The sequence below is a fragment of the Crocodylus siamensis genome, chromosome 11 (assembly GCF_052110815.1).
Source record: "Crocodylus siamensis isolate JL-2025a chromosome 11, ASM5211081v1, whole genome shotgun sequence".
NCBI classification, from domain to species: Eukaryota; Metazoa; Chordata; order Crocodylia; family Crocodylidae; genus Crocodylus; species Crocodylus siamensis.
In genome coordinates this window covers 37,386,641-37,410,897 of record NC_143405.1, presented here as the reverse complement: position 1 = coordinate 37,410,897, position 24,257 = coordinate 37,386,641, and the positions used below count along the sequence as shown (strand labels likewise).

The 24,257-nt window shown below is 38.7% G+C and overlaps 1 protein-coding gene across 11 annotated transcripts in view; it reads left to right on the top strand.

Annotated features, from left to right (window-relative positions):
* Positions 1-24,009, top strand: part of IQSEC1 (IQ motif and Sec7 domain ArfGEF 1) — a 684,223-nt gene extending 660,214 nt beyond the window's left edge. For 7 of the 11 annotated variants that reach the window (XM_090022969.1, XM_090022967.1, XM_090022972.1 and 4 more), the window contains 6 exons: positions 627-752; positions 4,599-4,698; positions 9,259-9,432; positions 10,745-10,921; positions 17,974-18,023; positions 19,363-24,009. In XM_090022969.1, coding sequence (XP_089879095.1) covers positions 627-752; positions 4,599-4,698; positions 9,259-9,432; positions 10,745-10,921; positions 17,974-18,023; positions 19,363-19,947 — 1,212 coding nt within the window. In that variant the 3' untranslated portion in view covers positions 19,948-24,009. The remainder of the gene's footprint in view (positions 1-626; positions 753-4,598; positions 4,699-9,258; positions 9,433-10,744; positions 10,922-17,973; positions 18,024-19,362) is intronic. The other 4 variants (XM_090022970.1, XM_090022968.1, XM_090022977.1 and 1 more) reach the window with 2 other exon arrangements.
* Positions 24,010-24,257: the final 248 nt, after the last annotated feature.

The following is a 24,257-nucleotide window of genomic DNA, read 5'->3' as shown; positions in this document are numbered from 1 at the left end:
AGAAATAACTGTTTTCTGTATACGAGTTAGGCAGAGATATTTCAAATAAGAAAAAGGAAAGTAATTCTCAGATTTCTAATCTGCATGAAAGAGAACTCGGACTGAGAATGCATTTATTTATTTTCTCATGTCAAATTTTCATTGATTTCATGAATGCACAAATTGAATTTTCAACTCTGATGAGAAAAAGAGAAACCAAAAAGCTAAAATAATTTTGCAGTCCTTGTTTAGCATCAGACCTACTATAAAAGTGTGCAGTCAAGCAAACATGTTTTGCTTTGTGATCATACTTTTTAGTTTGTCCTTTACTGTTTTACTGAAGGCCTGATCCTGACCACTGATCCATTTGCTTCACTGTGCAGGCTACACAAATCCCTATAAAATATTTGCCATCGTGATTTCATTATGTTTCATATCACTGAGAGACTGTAGTAAATAGACCTGTGTTGTTAGGTTGCTCATCCTTTGATGTAAAAAACAGTCTACCATTGGTCTTAAGGTCTTAAGGACATTAGAAGTATTGGAATGAAAACTAGGCAAAAAAGGCACTCATGCCATACCACTGAAGACTAGGCAAAGACTCTTTATTAACTGAGATAAGCACTGGACTTTTCTATCTATCATAGGTTCTCTCTCTACCCCACCGGAGACTTGTTTGCTACTGTAGGCTCTTTGAAGTTCCAGACCCAAATAAACCTCAGAAGCTTGGATTGCACCAGCGAGAAATATTTTTGTTTAATGACCTTCTTGTGGTATGTATTTACAGATTAATTCTATTTTTGTTTCAAAAAGCTTTTACTAATATAGGGATTCTGATAAGTACAGCCATTTCTGTTTAACCTTTTTTTTTTTTAGTATGAATAAAACTGTTTTCATTACTCAGTTTCTACGGCCATTCATGTGTTTATCTTTGCGTGGCGAGAGAGAGTAACCTTTGCCCTCGTATTCTTATCAGCATGTTTTGGCATCATAGCTAAAGTATTGTGCTAGAGAGCTTTTTTAACACCGTTAACCAAATTGTTTGTGACATGCTGTTGCTGTTTTCCTTTCACTGTTAGGTCAGCTATCGGAAAGGAAACTCTCTGTGCAGATTTTGTTGAAGGCTTGGGGACAAGCTTTCAAAAATATTGAGGTGAATAAAGATGTTAGAATAATCACTAGGCTTGTGCAAAGTGGCTAGGATTCACTCTGGATTTGGATTCAGCCAGTTTGGGGGACGACGATTCCATTCAGTGTTTTGAATCACTGTCCCAAATCAATTTGGCTGATTCTGATTTGGAGATTTGGCTGCTGCCAAATCTCCAAATAATGCACGCCCATCCCCTGCCCGCTCTCTCAGCCCCAGCAATGGCTGCCCCACCCACCCCAGCTCCTGGCCCTTTAAGGAAAAAAAAAATGAAAAAACCCCAGGATGCCCGGTTCCTGTCCAGTGGGGAGCGATCCCTGCTGCTCCATGTCATGTCCCCAAGGCCACTGCAGGAGCTGGTGAGGCAGGGGTTTTTTTGGGGTTTTTTTTCTTAAAGTGCTGGAGCTGGGATGGGCAGAACAGCCATGGGGGGGCTGAAGGAGTGGGAGGGGGGTAAGGGGGCTCGTGACAAAACCCCCCCATGCAGCATGGGGCAGTGGGGATCGCCCCCCCCACCTGGCAGCACTTGATGGGGGGGGTTAAAGCACCAGGAGCTGGGCTGGGGGAGTGGGGGGGTCAGGGGTGCTGGGAGAGCAGACAGGGGATGTGGCCTGGCAGGGGCCCCCCATGGTTCCCTCCCCCGTCCTCCTGCTCCCCCTCCCCTGCCCCCTACTTACCAGCTCCACATCCGGCTCCAGCTCCCTGCTATAGTGGGTGGGAACTGCTTGAATCATTAAAGCTCTCCGAATCTTTTCCGAAGATTCAGAGAGCTTCGAATCAATTTGGGCCTTTTTATGGGTCCCCTGACTGGATTTGGTTTTGGAGATTTGGCCACTGAATCGGGCCAAATCTCCTCCAAATCAAATCAGCACCTGAAGCTTCGCACAGCCCTAGTAATTGTGTAGTGGGGATTTTCAGAAGTGCCTAGACACCTGATTTCCTGAAATCAATAGGCATTAGTTATCTAGAAAAGCTTGAAGATGCCACAAGTGCAGGTATAGATGTACCTTTAAAAATCTGATTCTTAGTTCTTTCAGGTGTTTAATCCTAACAAAAAAGAAGTTTTGGACCTTCATTACCATTGGTTGCCTGGAAACTGGGATACTGAAAAGCTCAGGAATAGGACCTATTTGCCAAAAGGGACACTTACAAACCTGGATTTGTGATTTGCAATAGAAGTCCCTCCTTTTACATATGAACATGCTTCTCTTGGCAGAAGTGGGAAGTTTAATTTACTTGTGAAAGCTGTAGTATATTCATGAAAATAAGCTGAATTTTAGAAGTCCTGATATGAATTGGTCCTTGTAATAACTTAAATCAGGTATAGCAAATCAATGGAAAATACATTTTACATATTTTATTTGTACAATCTAATTAGTATTGCATTACATCAAAGCCACTGTTTTCCCTAATTTTTTGGTAAGGAATGTGAATGGACACTTGAGTTTATTTTTTTTAACTGTTCCTAGCTGATTGAGTAGGTCAAGGAAGCTTGAGCTTACCTTTATGTTGCATTTTATTCAATTCGAAGGACAAATGCCCAGAACATGAGAACATTTGTAAAAACCAAATTCAAATGCATTTTAAAAATAAAAGTCATGGATATAAGTGGAGACACTTTTTGAGACCTGGTTATCTTCTGTTTGCATAAACATATAACCCTGAGCCTCAAATAATTGAGGAAAAGTTCACATCTGATTTTAATAATTATTGATAACTCATAAGTGTAAATAAATAATTTTATTTGAACCCTAAAGATATTTTGCTACTAATTGTGACTGATTGTAAGGAAGTGCTCTGCTACTGTAGCATTTTATTACAGGCAGTGTTTGTAATAGTGCTAAAGGAATGGCCCATCCAACGGGTGATGAATTTGAATTTGATTTACTTACTTGAGATACAGTAAAACAGGAAAGAGATTATTACACCTGGCTATTGATCTGTTTTCAGAAGATATTTTATTAACCCAATGTATTTATTAACTTGACTATAGATTGAACGTGTTGAAATACATTTTACAGTTGGCCTCTTTTCCCAATATGATTTTAGCTTCTTTATTCTCAAAAATAAAATCCAATAAGAGTTACAGTTTGGAAGTATTTGTAGTGCTTAATAATCCGAATGTATAATTTTTTTTTAACCTGGATAATATAGAAACTAGTTGAATAGTACATCTCATACACTGCTGTGAGTAGCAATAAAAAGATACAACTTGCAGTTGGCTCACAATTGCTTGCAACCCCACTCCTGGTCTGTATCCATCTATTATATTGATTTATGTATGCCTGCACTCCTAAGCACTGCAACCCTTGTTTAGGAGCTGCTGTTTTAGTGCATTGTGAATGGAAGTAAATTAGTAGATAAAAATAAGGGAGAGGCTGTGAGGGTGACACAGAATGACAAAGTTGATAGACTGAGTAGATTAAAAAGAGAAATGGAGTACTTGAAGATTTGGGGCAAAGATGTGGGTGAGAGAGAAGATACAGAAAGGGAGGTAGAAATTAGTGTTGGGAAAGAAGGGGAAGCAGAAGATTACAGGGGAGGGGGAAAGAAAGAAAAGAAAACAATCTTAAAATAACTTAAAGAAGATCTGTTATCTAAAGAAAAGTAACTGCAAACAAGCAGAGATGCAGCAAGCTTCTGTTTTATACTTGTTTTTTTTCACATACCTTACACCTCCAAATAAGGGAAAGCAGGATGAAAAAAAGATTTTTTTTTCTAGTCTTTCCTACCACACCGCATGAGTTTACTAGGGCAAAAGGCTCCAAGGAACATGCAGCTCCAAAGCTCAAGGATTGCAGCTGCAAAGCTCAAGGATTAACCCTGTCACAGCCACTGCTGAATTGGCAGCAGCTTTTGGCTGATCTTTGGAGCTGAAAGTAAAGAGTGAGCGATGCTGAGAACTGGACTCTGCCTCCTCTGCAAGTCTGTGGGAGCACAGCCTGTTACAGCCACTCCCCATGTCTCCATCCCAGCAGAGAAATTGGTTTCCTTGTTTAAAGCGCATACTTTGGTTTTGAATGGCTAATTTCTGAGAAAAGGGTCATGTGGCATAATGCGTAAGTTAATTGACAATATATACAATATACAACAAATGATGTGCAACTGCTTTGTTTTATAAATTTTAGCATCCATGCAGAAAATGGTACTATATACAGTTATATTCACCTAGATAAAAGTTTGAACCTTCTGACTAGCAGAGGGCCAAATAAATGTTTTGTTTAAGTTTATGTTAGAAAGTAATAGAAGCACACTTAACTTGACCCACTGAAGTGCAAAAGAAGATTCAGTGAAACTAATAAGTAGATATTGTATGACAGACTGACAGCTCTTTGACAAACTATTTTTGGTAAGCCAGAGACCAGGAGTCATTAAAGGGAATATAAATGAGACATTAATATTATGCATTTATATTAATTTATTAATAAACACAATTCTCTATTTTGTCTTGTTTTAAAATTGATATTTTCAGGTCACCAAGATCTTTCAAAAGAAGAAGAACTCAGTCACGTACAGTTTTCGACAGTCGTTTTCTCTTTATGGAATGCAAGTTCTTCTTTTTGAGAATCAGTGTAAGTATTTTTTTTCTCTGTTTTTAGGTGACCATATAGTTTCTGATGTGGCAATGAAGAGTTGCACATTAGTTTTCTAGATTTGAGAATGAAGTTAGTGTATGCTGCAATTGGCCCTAGAGTTAACTACATCGCACTCTCTGAACATAGGAGGCAGAAGAAGGACTGTTGGAAGATTTCTGGCCTAAGGCTAGGAGTCTCATCTAACTCGGTGTGATTTTTCTGAAAATAATGGGAACAAATTTGGCATTACCTATTTCTGGTCACAAGGTGTAATGGAATGAGCTATATTTATCTATCATAACATATAATGACTATGAGTGAAGTTTGTGGAAATGCAGATCACTATTCAATTTATTTACTGATTTATAATTAATCTCTGTGACTAGGGCCCATGTTACACATTACCTATATTAGGCAATTAACTGGTTAATCATGCAATAAATTTAAACCAGCCACATGTACAAAGTAATTATCACATGATAAAAATGACTATCCAGCTATTAAAAGAGCCAACCAACTTATAACGTTAGTGCTTGAAAATGTGTAACAACTCTATACCTGGTTTCTGTCTAGCTTTAATTTGCCTGTGTTGCAGGGCCCTAGGTAACTTATTGTTATTAATACAAACTCAAAATATAGTTAGATAACGTTTTTTACTTATCTTGTGGCCAGATATTCTAGAAGCAATTTAAAGGCTGTACCAGTCCAGAGTGCCTTCAAGGTACTATCAGACTTGTCAAATTCAGTCTCCAGGAAACAGCAAAAAATAAGAGGTTCTTGCAAGTAGTGTTCTTCCATGTGAATATCTTGCCCTTGTTCTTGTAGATTTTAACTCCAGACATCAATAACAGCAAGACAGCAAAACATAATTCTCTTTGGAGCATAGTGGGAAGGTGGTGTCTCTGACTGTAAACAAACATCACATTTCTTCCTGGAGAAAGCCTTTTGTCCTGGGATCCTACAGTCATAAAAATCTGTTGTTCTGCTTTAAGTACCTGTGCAATAGGCAAGAGAAAATGTGCTAATACTGTACTTCGGGATACAGCTGTGTGCGTCTGTAAGTTAATTGCTGGTGGTTCAAGTTGAGTCATTCCAGGGACAAGGATTCAGTCTGCATCTTGCTGGCCACCTACTGGCAGAAGACCATTAATGCAGCATGGAAGGGCTACATGTGTAAATGGCTGTCCCCTGCCTGCTTTGATATGGGTGAAAACCCCAGATAATTAGGGCTCCTTTGGCGAGACATCAGTTTACAGTCTCTGACTATAAGTGTCCACATCACATATGACTCTCTCTAGGGCCTAGTCAAAATATTAACCTGTATAACAACCCCAGTACAGTTCACAGTATTGCATGTGATAGTTTGTTTTTCTCTGAAGAGGACAGCACTTAAAGTTCCCAGTGAACTCTAAAAACAGCAATATGTTGTAATGGTTCATGTAAAGAAAAGAGTTGCCATATTTAACATGAATTGAAGCATCTCAGTGATTCTATTGCATAGCCCCATTTGGAATGAGTACCTGCAATCTAGCCACAAGGTTACAAATAGTTCATATTGAAGAGGTATACCTACAGTCTGCTGTTCCTCAGACATTAAAACAGGAGTAGAGAGAGGTAGTTAGCCGTATTAGTCTGCCAGCAGAAGGCAAGGTGATATGACATCTTAAAGACTACCTCCATCAGAAAGCATAAGCTTTTGCAGTGAGAACCTGTTTCATCAGGTGCTGTGAAAAAGTAGGTTGTCCCCTACAAAAACTTATGCCTTTTTGATTGAGTTAGTCTCTAAGGTACCACTCTCCCCTGCCTTTTAAATGAAAACATGTCTACTATCATGTAGATATCTAGAAGCAGTGATGGATCTGATGTGGCAAAGATCAGACATGCACCTTTCCCAGGGCACACTGACTTGATCCTGTTTGTATAAAAGGCAATCCATGGAACTATTGATTCAGCTGAAATGAGATGTCTCTGAGTGCTTCCTGAGTACTGATGAAACTGTGGGCCACCCTATATCCCTTGTTTCTTGAAGAAGGCCAAACATATTGAAAAGGAGGGGCGATAGAGTGTACCCTAGAGGGTTCTTATGTGAGATATGTTAGGGAGTAGAAGAGCAAAGTCACTGAAGCTTCTGTTCCAAAGAAATTACAGTTTCTCCAGGTGGCCTCTGTGTGTGCTGTTATTTGGGAACGAATTGTAAACCGCACAGTAGCTGGGGAAAGAGAGTCTCTTCCCAGTATTACATATGAAATACATATTCTCCAAGCCTTCTTTCACCCGTGGTGCTGTTCCTCAAAATCCTTCAAGGCTAATATGTTGGCTAGAGAAAGCAAGAAACAAATGTTGCCATTTCATCCAGAAAATGTCATAGCTGTCAGAATCAATTTGAGGATGGAATTTGTGAATGTTCAGAAAACAGTGTCAAAGGTTCCTGGCAAACATTACACTTAAGACACAATTTACTTGTTAATTGTGCCATAAATAGTAACCCAGCCACACATTTTGGCAGTTAATGGAACAACAACATGGGAACATGGCAATAAAATATTCTGCAAAATATGTATAATATTTTTGTGGCTGGTTTCCACTGCATCTAAAATTGAAAGTGTGGCAGTGTAGCCCTGTCACACAGCCTAATGCCAGCTACATGACAAAACTTGGTTAACTACTGCCCTTGTTGGCAGGCTGATAGGTGGGGTGTTGAGCTGGGGCTGCACTAGGCAGCTGGTGGCAGCAGCCCTGGAAGCGGAGCAGCAGCAAAATTTGGGGTGGATGCAGCATCTTCACAGTGCCACTGGTGCCTACTCCAAGCCCAGCCCCTATCAAGAAGAGCCCTGCGGAGCCCTGGCTGCAACCTGCCCTGCCCCACCCCATGCAGATCTGGGGGCTACATGCTCCCCCATGCCTCCCGGGGTGCAAGCAGTAGCGGGAGCTGCCTCCCTCCCCACGCAAGCTGCGGCTCCACCCCCATTACCCTGCCTGGTCAGCACCTGCCCCTACCCCCTCCCTTACTGTGGAGGGCATTGATCTGTCCCCACCACACCCCTTCCCTCCCCTCTCCCCTTCTACCACACTGGACTTACCAGCTGGAGGCAGCTGTATTGGAATCAGATCAGTATTGGCCAGTATGCCTCCTTAAATTTTGGCTATCGGTATCAACCCCAAAAATCTCTAACGGTGCACCCCTATTTTTAGACTTTCTTTCTGATATGTCTGCAGTAATTATTTGCCTAAGGTATTGACCTGGAAGAATGTGGGTAGTGGGGTCCCGAAGGGTTTGGTCCTTGGATTCTTCATTCTCTTCATCAGTGACTTGGATGTGGGTGTGAAGTGTACTCTGTCCAAGTTTGTGGATGATACTAAATTGTGGGGTGAAGTACACACTCCGGAGGTTAGGGAATGATCACAGACAGACCTGGACAGGTTAGAAAAATGGGCAGTACACAATAGGATGCAGTACAACAAGGACAAATGTGGAGTGCTGCACTTAGGGTGCAAAAATATCCAGCACGTCTACTGACTGGGAAGTGACCCTCTCAGCAGCACAGAAGCAGAAAGGGATCTCAGAGTCATAGTGGACTCCAAGATGAACATGAGTCGTCAGTGTGATAAAATCATCAGTAAAGCTAACCACACTTTATCATGCATCAGCAGATGCATGACGAATAGAACCAAGGAGGTGATACTTCCCCTCTATGCGGCATTGGTCAGACTGCAGTTGGAGTACTGCATCCAGCCTTGCGTGCTGTACTTCAAGAAGGATGTTGATAGACTCGAAAGGGTCCAGAGGAGGGCCACTCGTATGGTTAGGGGCTTATAGGACAAGCCCTGTGAGGAGATACTGAGGGACTGGACCTCTTCAGCCTCCGCAAGAGAAGGCTGAAAGGTGATCTTGTGGCCGCCTACAAATTCATTAGGGGGACGCAGCAAGGGATCAGGGTTGCTTTGTTCAGCAGGGTGCCTCTTGGGGTAACAAGGAACAATGGTCACAAACTAACAGAGCAGATTTAGGCTAGATATCAAAAACTTTGTCACAGTACGGGGTGGCCAAAATTTAAAATGGGCTTCCAAGAGACTTGGTGCACTCCCCAGCCTTGGGGGTCTTTAAGAGAAGGCTGGATAGGCACCTGGCTGGGATCATCTGACCCCAGCACTCTTTTCTGTCTAGGCAGAGGGTTGGACTCGATGATCTGTTGAGGTCTCTTCCGACCCTAGCATCTATGAATCCTTGAAGAAAAGCACTTTTTGCCCAGAATCTTGTCTAACATCTCTCCTAATTATGTAATTATTCTAATAGGAGACATCTCTTACTCTTAAAACAAAACAGAATAAAACAAAAATGTTTGTTCCTCTAGAAAACACATTTGTGTTCTTGGGCAGATAAAATGCTTTCTTTAGTCTTGGAATTTTGTAATCGTAAATTTTATTTCTTGACTTCTGTTCTGTATTTGAAATTTATTAACACAGTGAATTGAGAGAAAAATAAATAATAATGGAAGAGAACACAATTGAAGCTAATTAAAATAATGTTGCCCTTTCTCCTCCCCCTCTGTCTCTTAGATTATCCAAATGGCATACGGCTCACATCAGCTGTTCCAGGAGCAGATATCAAAGTACTAATAAATTTCAATGCACCCAATCCTCAGGACAGAAAGAAATTTACAGATGATTTGAGGGAGTCTGTTGCAGAGGTCCAAGAAATGGAAAAGCACAGAATAGAGTGTAAGTACAAAGGTACATATAACAGGGCATTTTCAAACTAATCAAAATTGATAAACATGTTTAATATATGTATGCAATCTGTTCTTATTTTTAAAGATGTTATAATTCTCCATCTGTGCCTTTTATATTATTGTAGAGATAAAACAGTAATTTTAAAACTTTGGCAAGGGTGGGAACCTTAACCACCAGCAAAACTGATTAATAAGGAGAGGTAATTAATTGTGTAAATTACAACTGTAAAGTTTGGATATATTTGAAGTGACCCTCTAAAACAGGCCTTGCCTCTAAAATGTAAGTTTTACTGTATTTTTCTTAATACCAAGCTCCACTCTTTTGAAAAGCATCATATTTTCTGCTGATCAGATAACTGTTGTCCAAGTAAACATATTTTATTGATACCTGCATGTCTGTTTAAATACAGGATTTCAGACTGAACTTTTCCTTTCATCCATCCTTCATAATATTATATAAGGCCACTGAGGCAGAGGCTAAGTGCATCTATATGTGCAGTTAATGCAGCATGATAAGCTCTGGAGCACATTGAGCTGGAGTGAACTGCTCCTGGGCATAGTGTCTACATGTGCACCCAGGACAGCAGCAATTTGAGCCGGGGCAGAGCAGGCTGAGCTGACCAGGTCAATTTATGCCCCTAGTCACTGTCTACATGTGCGTTTTAGTACTATCCTATGGCTGAGTTCATTAGTTTACTATGCCCTAATACTGGCGCACATGTAGATGATGACGCTTTACTGTAGCACTAATTAGTCAGCTCCTCAGTAAAGCACACATGTGGATGCACCCTATGTGTTGTACAGTTACAAAACAAACTTCCATCAGAACTGAAGCTGTAATACTGTTACAGCAAAAGCTGTGTTAACCGGCACCTTGCAAGCCGGCATGCTCTGTTAACCGGGAAAAGTGAAACCGGAAGTGCCGACCGTGGTACTTCTGGTTTTGCAGACCCCCCATGACCTAGGGGAAAGCAGACTGCGCTGCCAAGCCCCCACGGCCTGGGGGCATAGCAGGCTGCGCAGGTCCCCCCCCTTCCTGTCCCTCAGGGAGGGGCAGCAACGTGCTGGGAGGGGTGGCAACGCGGTAGGAGGGGCAGCAACACCCCAGATGTGGCAGCACAGGCAGTGGCCCAAACAGGCAAAGACGCCTGTTTGGGTCGCTCAGTTATCCAGCATATTTTGTTATCTGGCACCCTCCATTCCCCGTGGGTGCTGGATGACAAAGCTTTTACTGTATTTAGTTTGCCATATGGTTGGCTCTGTCCTATTCTAATCAGTGACTATGAATCGTACAATTATTCTGTTTGTTTCAGCTGAGCTAGAAAAACAGAAGGGTGTGGTGCGTCCAAGCATGTCGCAGTGCTCCAGCCTGAAAAAAGAATCTGGCAATGGGACACTGAACAGAGCCTGTCTGGATGACAGCTATGCCACTGGAGAGGGACTGAAAAGGAGTGCACTCAGCAGCTCCCTTAGAGACCTCTCTGAAGCAGGTAAGCACCAGATTTATTCCTTGCTCTACTGATCAACATATGGAAGGACGGGTGATGGATACATGTTAAAATCAGCCCAGTTGTAACTTGTGAAGAGGAGTAACATGGAAAGTTTAGACATGTTCTCTTTATAAGTTCTTTGTTTTATTGTTTTTCACTTTGATTTATTTTTCCTCCTCCTGTACCAAACAAACTCTATTTGAAAGTACCAAACTGTTGTAGCCTGCTATGTATACTTTTAAAGGAGAATGAAGACAAAGGAAAAATTGTAAGTGTATTATAGAAAAAAATGGTTGACTTGTGCTAGGAGTAAGCCACTTAGTTTTCCTTTCTTTTTCTGTTTTGTCCCTCCTTCATAATGTAGACATAGAAAGAGAAGACTGAGGTCCCTGCTTCCAGTGTATCTTGTGCTTAAGTGTTCTTTTGTACTAAATTGATGAATGAAATTGAGTGAAGCCCTACTAAATTCTGTCTAAAGCAATATAATTCAGTTATACTGTGTGACTGATGCTATCTTATTATTCTTTTACTCACAATACAGGTCCAAACCCTGGTTAAAGCTGTTTTATAAGGTAGCATTGTCCGAGTAATGCCAAAAGCCTTGTTGAGCTGAGCAGTCATGACCCCAGGATCTATTGACTGCCATGGTTGTGACTTAAATCTGACCTGACCAGTAAAGTGGGAAGGTCTAATAAATATGTCTGTAAAAATAGGGATGGAAAATATGGGTTGTGCCTCTCTATTTTTTTTTGTTTAATTGCTAACAGTTGTAAACTATTAGCAATTAGTCCACCCATGTACTTTAGATTTCTGAGGGTTTCTTTTCACTCGTGTGTTTAGAATTTTCCATACACAGTTCACCATGCAGTCCTTGTAAGAGTAGTAGCAGAGGGATTTTAAAAAATTACAAAAAATGTCTGCCTGTTCTACCTAATTGGATTTGTTTTTTTTAACTGCTGTATGATTTATAGGGCACCCATACTTTTTAATACTGTATATATTTTAATAGTTGGCCACAGTTGTCTGTTTCTTTTGAAACCAAAGAGAAGGTTTTTATCTGTGCTAGAATAATAAAATTCTTATAAACTGAAAATATAGGGTGTGTGTTCTGTATGTATGTAGATGCATACAAATGTATATGTATACACACACCACTATTTTATGAATAGTATTTACTTTTTGTTAAGGTTATGGTACTCGTACACCCATGTGCCTCATTTAAAAGGCTTAGGGCCTGATCCAAAGTCTGCTTGAACTCCATGAAAGTTGGTTGATTTCAGTGGGTTTTAACTCAAGCCTGTAGTTTTCATCATTAATAAGCCTTCATCATCTTTTGTTTTTGTTTTCTTTCATTATGTTCATCTAGAAGCAAAACAGCCAAATTATTTTATTTGGGAGTTTCATTAATATACAGACCAATATATGTGATTTAGCTTTTTCATCCCATAGGAATATTCCATCCTACACTTTAAAACATTGCCATGTTCTTAAATTCATTTAGAAAGTTATGCACAACAAATGAGATGAATTCCTTTTGGTCATGAAAACATTTCATATTTCAAGAATACATGCCTTCTGTTGGCATGCTCATTACTGAAAGTAGTTTATTTCCATAGAAGAAAGAAGAAATCATTTACAGACTGGGGGGTTTATCAATTAATTTGTTAAACCCAACTAAACTTAATTTTAATATTTATCAGCTGAGAATTATGGAGAGTTTCTGTTTGGTTTTGTGCAGTGCAATTAACTTGAAATGATTTAGGTTAGTTAGTTACTATTTTCAGTCAATAGTTACAAACTAGTATAGTTACAAACTAGTATCTGTGTGATGCTTCAAGAATCGCTGTAAGTAGGGTTCCTAGTACCTTTCAAAAGGTTAGCTGGGTTGGGAGTTCACCCTGTTTCAATATGGTACAGATGATCCTCAGAAATTAAAAAGAAAAAGCTACCACTTCAGAACAGTACTATGGTCCAACAATTGTATCACATCAGCATACTTGCAAATAATTGCTGAAAGAGGAGTGCTTAATTTACTCATCCTTAATCTTCATCATTGCATTATCATTGCATATGATATAGGAAAATTAAAAGATGGGTGCATATATCCTGAGAGAGAGAGAGATTTGTACGTAGAAAACTGGAGTTGTGGAATGAATTTTTAAAGGGTTTCCTTAATTGCTTCTATGAAAATCAATTTTACAGGAATAAGCTGCCTACTTGCACAACTTGGGGGCAAAATTTCTTAATCTGCCATTGTAGGGGTATTTTTGAAAGTCCTTTGAAAATGTGGTTCAGTGAAAGAAAAATCCGATTGTCACAAGTATCTATAGAAATTATACTTTGGAAAATATTAGATGATTTCCCCTTGCCAAAAGTCATTTTATGTATCACAAAAAAATGTAGTAAAGGAATATTTCCTTAAAAAATATTTCCTGCTTGAAAAGGGTAACAAATGAATTGGATTCTCCAACCTAAAGAAATAAAGATTTTTTGAGTCCCAAAAGCCATTAAGTGGCTTGAAAAGCAACACTTCTCTACCCATCAGGCAAGCTATGTCTAATGACCAGGTAACTTCTGCTGGCTGCTAACTACTTTTCCATTCATTTTTTTCCATGAAAACATATTTCCAAAATGGAGTAAAGAAAAGTTTGTTGTTTTTGTTGGGTTTTGGATGTGTGTGTGTGCATGTGTGTTTTGTTTTAAAGTTCATATTATATGATTCTTATCTTGTTCTCTCTGATCTGACATCTGTTTCCATGGACTGAAAAGCGGAAATGAGAACTGGCAGCTAGCTGCATTCAAAAACGTGAATGAGTTTAATGCTTTGTCCTTTCTTGAGAATGAAATACATGACCATTTTTGTTGCATGTTTACCCTAGAATTTAGAATTCCAAATTCATGTGTGAACAAGTTAGACAGAAACTAAAATACCAGTAGAAAAATACAGATATTTCAAACTCCATGAAAATTTTGGATAATTTCATTGCTTTCTTCCTTGATAATAGATGTACACCTGCGATATAAAAGATGGAAACTACCACCATGATAGTTGATACTAAGGGAAAGAATAGTTTTGTGGTTAAATCCCAAAAGTAGACATTAGGATTCTTGGGGTTTCTAATTCAGTATTTGCCACTGATTTCCTGGCTGACTTTAGGGGAAAGGCAGGGTACTTACACACTTTAGACTAACTAAGGAAGATATATATGGAGCATAAGTTTTCATGAACTTGAGATCATGTCATCAGATGCTGTGGAAGGACAACAAAAAGCAGTGTATATACTGACCAATGCATATGCTGTCCTTTTCACAGCATCTGATGAAGTAAGCTTGAGTTCATGAAAATTTATGCTCTGTATTTAGTTAGTTTATAAGGTGTACATCTACCCTGCCGTCTATCTGACTTGAGACTAACATGGCTTAACTACCTCTGTGATTTTAGGCAAGTCATTGAACGTCTTAGTGACGGTTGGCATGCCTTACTTCCTTGGATGTCATCATATGCCCCATTTTTAACTATGTGAATTCAGATGAAAAGAAACCCAATATATATTGAAGTAAATACTCTAAACATTGTACAAGAATTACTCACTCACATATGGCCATTTCTGTACCAGCCACATTCCCCCTGTTAAACAGAAAAGTAAAATTATTAACTTTTCCAGTGCAAGGGGAATTCAGGAAGGAGGATATAATTAGCAACTCTCAAATTTAACCAATATATTGAAGATAATGCTTCCATTTTGGAGAGTGCCAGGGGATTTTTAATAATCATGACTTGGTCAAGACTTTAAGTGCTGGCCTCATCCAGAGGCAGTGTTAAAAAGCATGTGTTCTGACCACCCTTCTTAATCCCTAGACATAGTCAGTGACTTCAGATTAGGATTAAGGCACAGTAATGAGGTAGTGTTTGACAGTATAGAGTGCCTGTATCTGTACAGTTCCTGGTCTCTGGATAACTGGGTGGCTACAGGTTCTGCTACCATGAGATGTTTATACCCATGCTCTAGGAGTGGTGGCGGGGAGGGGGGAAGGGAGAGGCTGCACTTTAATGAAGCACCTAGAGCATCATGTGTATCAGCATCCTCACACTGAAAAATGTCAGTGGGGGCGCTTTAACTAAAGCGGGCTTGTCCAACATACGGCCTGCAGACTGCCATGTGGCCAGCCAAGCCGTTTTCTGTGGCCCATGATGCTGCGACAGGAAATGAAAGTAAACACTGTTTCTTTTGGTCCCACCCTTTGCCCCTCCCCCAGCCGCGTGGTGCTCCAGATGGGATGGACCCACCCGGGTCAGCACCGGCCGGGAAAAGCAGCATGCAGCTGAAGCCAGCTTCCCACATTGGTGTCAAAGGTCACATGACATCACTTCCTGATGTGATACCACTTCCTGTGAGGTCTTTGAATATGGCTTGCTGGCCCACTGGGTGATAAAAAGTTCATGATCCAGCCCCACATTCAAAAAGGTTGGACACCCCTGAACTAAAGTCTGTCAAACAAGCTTGAGTTAAAATGGCGTGTCACCATTTTTCAGCATGGGGATGCTGATGCATGTGATTCTGGAGTCTGCTGGAGCATGATAATTGCCACAATCCAGCAGATTTGATTAATTACAATGCATCAGAGCAGCCTTGCTGCATGTGTGTAGGCACCTAACTTGCACAACCTATTGAAGCCAGTACAGTGACTCATTGTTTATTTGAAGGCTGATAAATTAGCTTCACTAAGAAAATATTTTGGATCTTTTTCTGGATTAATTTAGCCAAGAATCACAAACTGAATTTCAAGAAGTTTCTTAGGTCTTGGTGTGCCTTTCATTGGTATACAGCAGATAGGTCCAAGAAGTACAGTACAGTAAAGCCAAAATACACAAAATGTCTTGTAACATGCTGATCACAACTGATGCTACTTAACAGCCTTCAAAAATATTTAAAATAAAGAATATGCTGAGTAAAATTAGTCCTTACATTTGATAAAAACCACCAGGTTTTATAACACCTCCATTAATAATCATTCTACTGTTAAGTTTATGGATAACAGCTGAATAAGACCCTTCTTGCCTGGAATCATAATTTCCCTAAAATGCCTTTGAAGACTGCAGCTTGAAGAAATCATTTTAAGGTGGATGGAGTAGTTGTAATAACAAATTTTACACTTGCAGGGGGAAGACCTTAAAGGATTGTTTGTTTCCATTTCTAATCCATAGCTGTCTATGGCACATAGAGAACTTGCTTCACTTTGCTTTTAAGAAAGTAAACCTTTTCCCTTGGAAGAATTTACCAGTAGGCTCTTTATTCTAAAGTAGTAATTAGTGATATATAAGGATAATTATGTAGGTTACAAACATGATTTTACCATTTTCTTCTGCTAGTGGTCCTTCCCCCACAATTTTCTAGGTTATGCATCTGTCCATCTTTCTCTGTCCATACATGCTGCATTCTTCCCTATTCTGATTACTTTCACTCCTGCCTTACATTAAATGGGAGATATTAGGTATTCCTATCCTTCTTCAGGTGTCTGATTTTATTCTTATAGGTTCTTATTTGCCTATACCAGCCATCCACCTCCCTGCCAAATATTCACAATTAGGTAGAGATATATTTATCTTCCACTAAAATTGGCAAATCCAAGTGATTTGGCTGTTGGAAGAACCATTATTGATATCAATAAAACGAGAGCAAAATTCATAAGATAATCAAAACCAGTTTTCCCTGGTGATATGCAATGCAGTGCAGTTATATTTTCAGTTGAGCTAAAAAGCCATAAAGCAAGTGCTACAAGAATTTTGGCAAACACCATTTCCAAGGGAATTTCTCATTCTTAGAAACATAATCTCCGTGTAAAGGATTTATATTGAGAATTGCCAGTTGTTGCAAAAAGTGGGAATTCAGGCAGAATGAGGGAGAAAAGGAGCATGTCATATTCATCCCTATCCAGTGCCCTCTGGAGCAGTAATGATGGATTCTCAAGCCCTGCATAGGAGAGAGTTTTATTATAACATTCAGCCTTCTGAGGAAAGCTGCTGTATAACAAGGGAGAAACATAGGGAATGTATGTGATTTAAAGAGAAGTTTGGAGAATCTGGCTGCCTTTCAAGGACATCATCTTTATGTGAGCATCCCCCAACCGAACAGTCTAATGTTTCCTAGCATATTGTTCAGTGGGCTAAATTTTAAAAGATCCATACATCCATTCTTTCTCTGTGGCTTTGATAGAAAATGGGAAGCCTACTTATTCAATCCGGGTGCTTAATCCTGTATTTAGGCATCCAGTACTTGGGCACCAGTATGTAGGTTCTAAAGACTGATGAAGTCAAACTCGGGTGCTACGTGTAAGATTAGTTTTGGTAATTAGTTCTGGGAATTTGGGAAAATCAGGCTCAATTAGCAAAGCTGGAACTTCTTTATATCAGCCTTCATGCTTACAGGTAATGCACTGCACAGCTAAACAAACCATATATAGCCATAATGTCAAGGAACATTTAAGTTTGATTGATTAAAAATTAAGTTTAGTTTTGTTTTTAATCATCATGAAAGAAGATTATATGAAATCCACTGGGGTTCAAAATAAAACATTCAAACAGTAAAACAGATGCTCCTTCCCTTTCCCCTCCCAGTTGAAATACAAGAACATACCATTTTTTAACATTTGCTGTTTGCAGAAAGCTGTTCTACGAACGTTTTTGAGAATTTGTCTCTGTGAAATTGAGCAACTGGAAATCCTAGCCAGCAGCAAAGATTGCAGCCCCATTACTAAAAATACAGGTTAAAATATACATATTTTGAGAATTTTTTTTAAACATTAGTGGCAATTTGACCAGATCTTTTACGTAGGGTACTTTCAGGTACAGAAACTTAATTTAACTAATGACGTTCAACTTTAAGTTTCTGCCCTAATCACTATTGTACCAGTCCAATGTACTTCTTAAAACTACTCCCCTGAGGCCCTTCTAGTTGCATTTAGAGACTCCTATAGTAATTTAGGGAAATCAGTTATTTCTCACCCAGGTCTTGTCTCAGTCTCTAATCTATGGTATTGCATGTCCTGGGCAGGCAAGCGTGGGCGTCGCAGCAGTGCAGGATCGCTAGACAGCAATATGGAAGTAAGTAGGAAGCTCCTGATGTCTAGCTGGATGTGATGATGTGCATTTCAAATCTTTCTTTTATATACATATTTTTTTGCTCTTTTTCTTCTAACATATAACCTGCCTGCCTCAGATAAAATGCATGCCTAGGCTACTCACTTTGTATTATTCCAGCTTAAAAAACACCTATGGCTTGTTTTAGAGCAAACACCATTTTTGGTTTCAGCTAACTTTGTTCCCCCTGTTTCTGCGAGCATGGTTAAAAATGAATATTCTGTGTCCTTTTGCCACCATTTCAGTCTGGACCCAGCTTAAAGGCCCACTTTCTCTTTGTTACACAATACACTGTCCTTGCTGTTTGATATTTGGCTCAAACTTTTGACTTTCATGCTCAGCCATTCACATTGCTTATTTTCTAGTTAAATTGCTAAATGTATGCAGTCATGACACCATGGAATTGCACAGCAGGGCATGGGAGGAGAAAATGAATAAGACAGATGAATTCAATGTGGATTTCATGAGATTTCATTCATCTTCAAACCATTTATATATACTGTTCATGTCTTTGAATTCAGCTTGCAGATTTCTTTCTTTTTATGTTTGCATTAGGTAGATTGCAGTTTAAATCTAGCATACTTTGTACAAGTACTGCTGTGTCCCAAATCTATCTTTTAAAAAGAAACCCCAAACATCTAAGAAGTAAAAAAAAAAAAGTCTAAATAGTAGGAAATATTGAGCCCTAAGACAGAAGAACACCATCAAATAGGACTCATAGTGCTATGTTGTGTGACTGTTCTTTCAATCTATCATAAAGTGATGGAGTTAGGTGTATGATGCAGTACAACCCTTCTCCATTGTGGTTTTCAGTAGCAGTAAATTACTTTTAATTACCATTCAGCTCTCATAATTTTTTAAAAATGTAAATCTAACATCTGTTATTGTGTGTTTAATTATTTCAGTTTAATTTTGTGTAGATTTTTTTGTTTTTTGTTGGTGGTTTTTCAGTTAGGAAAATGTGACTGGTATTTTAAAATACAGTTTTTCCCTTAAAAACATTCCCATGTGTTATGCCATCTGTCATATTTTTCTTATTTAAAGTGACAAATTTCACAATAAAAGTATTAAGCAAAAAAACAGACAGTGGTTATTAATGTTTACAAACATTCCAAGAAGGGCTAGAATGCATTGACTGTAGCTTAAAGACAGAAAACGGCATAGAGAGATTCACTTAAATCTTAATTTAGCCAACCCGAGTGACCACTTAAGGAAGATTTGATGAGTCAGTGTAAACTTTTTTCTTTTTAAACATATTTTAAGACTTTTTTTTTAATTTTTATTTCTATTAATTTCTTTTTAGGGGTCCATCATTAGCAGTCCTCACATGCGCCGAAGAGCTACATCAACCCGAGAGTGTCCATCTCGCCCTCACCAGACTATGCCTAACTCTTCCTCACTCCTAGGTTCCTTATTTGGTAGTAAAAGGGGAAAACCACCTTCCCAAGGCCATCCACCATCTGGCTCATCACAGCAGCCTCAGCACCCTCCAGTAATCCCCCATCAGCAACACTCACAGCATCCTTCTGCTATGCATCACACAGGGCCGTCTGAGGGGCAGACGCAGGCACAAGTGCATACTCACCATTCACAGTACTGTCACATGCAGCAGAATCCTCCCCCTTATCATCACCATCACCACTATCACCCTCCACAGCATGTCCAGCACCCGCACCAGTACCACCATGTGCCACATTCTCAGCATTCTTCTTACATGCAGCACCCACACTCTCAACATTCCCATCCTGTGCACCCCCCATTGCCCCCCCCTCACCCAGGGCACCCTTCTCATGCCCCACATGCTCAGCATCACCATGGACAGCCAGCTCCTTCCTCCACTTCAACCAGCACTAAGCCCAAACACAGTGGCATCAGCACAATAGTCTAGAACAAACACATTGACCCTTTTAATAACTGTAGTTTAAAAACACAGTTATAAAGGCACTTACAGGAAGCAGCAAATAAACTGTCAATTTTTACCCAGCCAAACAGTTTAATTAACTTCTGTGAGCTTAAAGGCTTGCTCTTACTAAATAAAACCCTTCAAATTAGTGTGACTGACATTGGTTTGACTTATCTACTTGGTAGAGGCTGGCCTTCTGGCCCATCTTTATCTTCAGTTGCCTTGAAAACATGCTGCTTGCTGTACACTAGTAAAGCTACTTTTTCCACTGAATCCTTGACAATTTTACTTGCATAATAAAAACTTAACCTATAAAAAAAATACAGGAAATTTTGATTCAGAACCAAGTGTTGCATTCTTGCTCTTTTATTGTCACTGGGCAAAAAAATAAGTAGACCTGATATGGTTGATGAAAGTACGTAAGTAAACTTTATATAATATAAATATATACATATAAATATATATATATATACACACACACACACACACACACACACACACAGATGCTGTATAGTTAACATTTGTGCTTGGAAAGATTTTTTTTCAGTCCACAAAACTAGCAATATAGACTTTACAAGGAACTCCACTTACTTGATAGGACAGTACAATAGGTGAATAGTATATGAAAGAGTAGACCAAAAACTTAAAATGCTAGAAACAAAATTCAAACATTTCAGTATTTTCATTGAAAAGTCTTCTGGACTTACTAAGATCTCTAAGCAATCATTACTAAATGTGCCAAGTAACATAGCATTTAACTGTTGTAGTCAAATATTGCTTTGTACAAATCCTTATTTTACTAACATGATAATATCATATGTAATCAGTATTATAACTGCTCTGCTGTTTCAGGTAAGCAAACTAATTAAGATGCAGTAACTATACAGTAGCAGCATGGGATAATCATTCATCAGTGGTTATCTCAAAACATTGGTTACACAAGTTCTTAGACACTTTAAAGGCTGTGATAACTGTGAATTTACATGATCCACACTTCTTTTTTTAATGCATATGATTTAATGGACACATATGAAGAATTGTATGAAAGGTGCATGCATACACTGCAAAAACATTCATCTCAAACATAAAAACTACAGACATCCATCCTTCAGCCTCTTCATTTCCTGTTTACCATAATATCTCATTTTTCCCAGTTAAAATTAATTCTAGTTTAAGTGTTTCTAGATAGAGCTGCTTTGAAACTTGAAAGTTTATTTAGTATAGTTTTATTATTGTAATTCCATGTAGCCATGTGCTAGCAAAGAAGTGGTTTCACCATTTTTATTCATCACATCTGTTAGTTTACAAGTACACAGCACTCAGCAGGCTGAGTTTATGCTCAAACCTTTACTGTCATAGTCCAGATAGTTGCAAGACATCACATGAAATCCAGCTGTGCTGTTGCTGCTTACGTGTTGTAATCAAACCATTTGCAAATTTGAGATTTTTGTATCCCCAAATCCTGTACAAAATTATACATGGCGCGTACTTTGTAGTTTCAGCATTTTGAGCCACTGCAAGGACTTTGCACCTAAACGATAGAAACAAAGGAACCATAACTGCAAAGCTGTACCATCCAAAATGCAAACCTTGAAGAGGACAAAAAAAAGTTCCAACATGAGATGGGTTTTAAAAAAAAAGAAGAATCAAAACTATCTGTCTTGTTTAAACAATAATAATTTACTGGAGCATTGTGTGAGGGAGGAATGCTGGGACAATGAGAACAAAAAGGGTAAACTTACCATGTTGGATTACTCTTTTGTCTTTTAACTTTTGGTTTTTTATTCCCCACTCCTTTTCATACCATTGATATCATAATACCAGCAAAACTGCAACCTGAGCACTTTGTTAATCTCCATAGAGAGCAAATACAGCAATCTAGAGTTTAGCCTGTTGTTTAATTCTGTCCTTGTTTATTTCCCACATGTGCAATATCTTTTTTCCACCTGCTCCTTCTCCTATAAATTAATCTTATTATGAAAGAAACACAAGTTGTTTTTTATCATCATTCATGCTATCCTAAATTCTGCGGCTTACCTTAAAATGGCTCATCTAGGCCCCCTGAGGCTCTGTTCTTTGCAGTTTAAAAATACCGTTCTTATAAGGGAAAGTAGAACTGTCTGCATGTCATCTAATGTTTAATAGTGTGAGGCTACACTCTACATATTGTATATTTGCAAAATATATCAGTGTTACTGTTGATATTTAGTTGAAGTAAAGTGATAACATATTTAAATATGTAGGCTTTTCTTCATACCTTTGTACCAATAGTAGAGTCTACATGTAATTTATAGGTTGTTCCAGAAAAGATCCCATTTGGGTACAAAAGTTTTCTTTCTGAAACTGTATCTTATTATTAAATGTGGTGAAAACATTCCTCTCAGTTGCATGTTATATATTCTGTACATGTTCTAGATGCAGACATACTGGCAGTAGTGGAAATCCTGCATACTGAACAAGTGCAGAATATGGAACAGATCTGTTATGCCATAGAAAGTACAGTTTAGCCCCAAGACCCAGATATTTCAGATGTGTTTTTGTTTTGTTTTGTGTTTCCAAGTAAGACTTTGGCATAATATAGTTTTACTTTGTACGCCACATGTTAAGCCATGTCCACGTTTTTTTTCCCTGTATAATTGACTGAATGTGCAAAAATTGTCACAAATCTTGTGCATGTAACAAGCCATCCACACGTTTTCATACACACACAGAAAAAGGGTGCTGCCTTCTCAGAGGTGCACTAGGTTGCACATGCAAAGTCAGAAAGTGTCTTAAAACTAGCTAAAAAATCTAGTCCTTTGAAAACACAATCTTTAGAAACTTTGTCATTGTTAAGTCAATTATCGGAGATACAGTGGACTCACTATTCCTTGTTTGGAAGTAATTATTTCTAAGAAACAAATATGTGTTGGTGTTAGCGTAAATCTTTGCTGCTTGTTTAGGGGAGCAGTCTAACCTGTCAGAATACACCATAGATTAACATTTGCTTAGAATACTGTATATCACTCCTAGAGGAGGGAGGTGCCAATATGTTGATCTTGTTTCCTATTGGAGAAAATGAATTTTTCTAGCCTGCAGGCAGGGGTAGAATGGAAGGATTTTTGTCATATTTCCTTATTGATTAAAAATCAGCACAAAACACTGTAGAGGGACCATGTTTCTCTGCTCCAATAAATAATGTGGCTAAGTAATGACAAAGTGAAAGAATGAAAAGGAAAACTAAAGAATGCAGATTGCAAAAAAATCTTTTCTGGGACAACAGTCAAATATGTATTTTTTTTTAATTTTTTAAGTTAAAAATAAAATGTACAACAATGTAAAAAAAGCTCATTCTAATATAATGTACATGTCTTGTATTGCTAAAAGAAGTCTTCAAACATACAGTGTAGAATGATTTTCCCATCATGTACTACTGCATGCAGCAGAAGCCTCTTGTTTCTTGATAAAATGAGCTGAAAGACGGTCAGCAGATATTTAAACAATGAATCTCTAGATGTTGACTTGCTGTTTCATATGAAGCTGTGTGTTTTCTGCAGTTAAGCATGCATTTTGCTGTTTCCGTTGTAAAATATCATCACATTTCTTGCCTGCAAAATGAGTTATTGTGTATATATTTAAAACAAACATGGAACCAATAACAAGATTAAACTGGGGGGAGGGGGAAGGGTGGTGGGAATGGGACCAAGTAGGGGGAATAGATAATTCTCTAAATTGTATATAGTGTGTAAATTAGTATTACTTATAAGTCTGCAGTCACTTTGAGGTTACCTACAGCACCTGTCTCCTGCTAGGAACTTTAATTCAGCTTTGAGTTGTATTAAACTGTTAGCATTAGGTCTTGAATGCAGACTGTTAAAGACTTCAAGAAACACCATGCTCACGAGAAACTTCTGTTGTGGGGAGGCTCAAGACCCATTTTGTAACTCTGGGGAAGAGAGGAGTGCTTTCATTTTAATATGCATTCTGTTTGTAAGTAGTAACAGACCTTATTGATGTAAAACTCTAACTGTGATCATGTGGAGAAATTAAATAAATCATTTAAAACTCTCTGTGTTTCCCACTTTTGTGCAGTGCAAGAACTTTGGTTTTGTAGACTGGAAATAGAATCACTTAACATGAAATTTTGGCCATAAAGTCAGTGGGAGTTTTGCTACTTACTTGGAAAGAGTTGGTGTTTGATCTCCATTTTTTAATGGAAGCTAAATTGAGGAGAGCTGCAATTTTGTAATAATGATTCTGGACACACCATTAAAGATTTATTTTTGGTGTTACTGTAAGTGAATACAGTCCAGTAA